General features: G+C 39.1%; 1 protein-coding gene across 1 annotated transcript; it reads left to right on the top strand.

The window, feature by feature from the left end:
- Positions 1–881: 881 nt before the first annotated feature.
- Positions 882–1124, top strand: sptssb (serine palmitoyltransferase, small subunit B; the record flags this gene model as incomplete). Its single annotated transcript, XM_081370283.1, has 1 exon — positions 882–1124. One exon carries the CDS (start codon positions 882–884, stop codon positions 1122–1124), a length of 243 nt encoding a protein of 80 aa, XP_081226409.1.
- Positions 1125–1563: the final 439 nt, after the last annotated feature.

The raw sequence follows: 1563 nt of genomic DNA, 5'->3' as shown, positions 1-1563 counted from the left end.
CTTATTATATGCAATATGTCTATAGGGATACTGACTATAGTCCTGTAAATAGGTCTCCTAATGTGCTTCATGTGGTAACATCTAACATCTTTTATTTAAAATAGGATTGAATATGACTGAATCGATCGGAGTAACAAATAAAAAAAAAAAAATCATGGGCATTGTTTTCACTATACAATGAGACACTACACTATCTAAACCATAGTTTTTTATGCAATTAATAATTTAACATATTAGCCACATTTTAAATCCATATATATATATATATATATATATATATATATATATATATATATATACAACCCAGTTGTTATATTAGTTTCCATTATATGAGCAAGAGTGTAAATGTTTTCCATGCTGTTGACATGAGTGATGAGAGAGCGAGGGAACGTGTTCTTGTGGTGTTTTGTGCCGGTGTGCCGGTCGTGTGTAGATTGTGTATTATTGCTACACATGCTGGAGTGTTACCTTTACTTGCCCTTGAGCTGCACATTATTAATAAGCACATTCAAACATGGTTACATTCTCACGACAGCCCAGTTTTCATTACTTGACATTTATTTAATGAGATTCAGTTGGAACACAAGTGTGAATCATTCATGTTTATCTTGTTTCAAGTGATGAAAATGCTATCAATAGTATCAGGTTACAGTCCCGAAAATAAATAATGAAATGCACGTCACCACATACAACGGTGAGCCGCTTGAATGCCGCGGAGACACGAATTCCTGTGGTGTAATTTGATAGGCTCTTTAAAGACACACACTAGCACTCCTAACCAGCATTTTCACGCATGATTTGATCTGTTGTTGTGTGTCCATTGTGCGCCTCACCCTGTTGTCTTCCCCCTCAGCTCATAGCGAGGCTGTGTGGCCCTTCACATGGAAATGAAGAAGATGAGAGAGAATTTGGGCTGGTTGTACTACCAGTACCTGCTCATCACAGGCATCTATGTGCTGGAGCCGTGGGAACAGTCCATCTTCAACACAGTCCTCTTTACGATGGTGGCCATGGTCATCTACACCTCCTATGTGTTTGTGCCCGTCCACGTGCGTCTGGCGCTGGAGTTCTTCTCTGAGCTGGTCCGAGAGCAACCGGAGAGCACAGTGGCCCTCATGAACTAAAGATGAGGGAAAGACCTTTTTATTGATCTGCGGGTCGATCTCCTCAGGAACAAACAAGCCAGATTCAGCCATGTTCAAGTCTTCCGTGTTGGATTCCTGTCATGGGAATCTGTATGCAAAAGTTTTGGATGGATCTCTGCGTGATTGCCAATCCTAAGGATTAGCATGATATCATCACAGACACTTTGGCCTGTTGCTACTGTGCGATTAACGTCCTCTTCATCACTGGTTGATAATAAGGAAATCATTATTTTGACTCTATATTAGAAGTCCCTGATCGGACTGAGATATGATGATTATTTGCTCCAGTGCAAATTAAAACATTTAATTATTGCAGCATCCCAAAAAACATTTCTTATTGCAAATTTTATATTCTGAAGGTTTTGTAATCACCTATGCAATTTGACTGGTCTAAATGAAGGTATGCAGGTTTATTTTT

Source organism: Scardinius erythrophthalmus, assembly GCF_964197995.2.
Source record: "Scardinius erythrophthalmus genome assembly, chromosome: 7".
Classification (NCBI taxonomy): domain Eukaryota; kingdom Metazoa; phylum Chordata; class Actinopteri; order Cypriniformes; family Leuciscidae; genus Scardinius; species Scardinius erythrophthalmus.
This window is presented reverse-complemented; position numbering and strand designations above follow the sequence as displayed.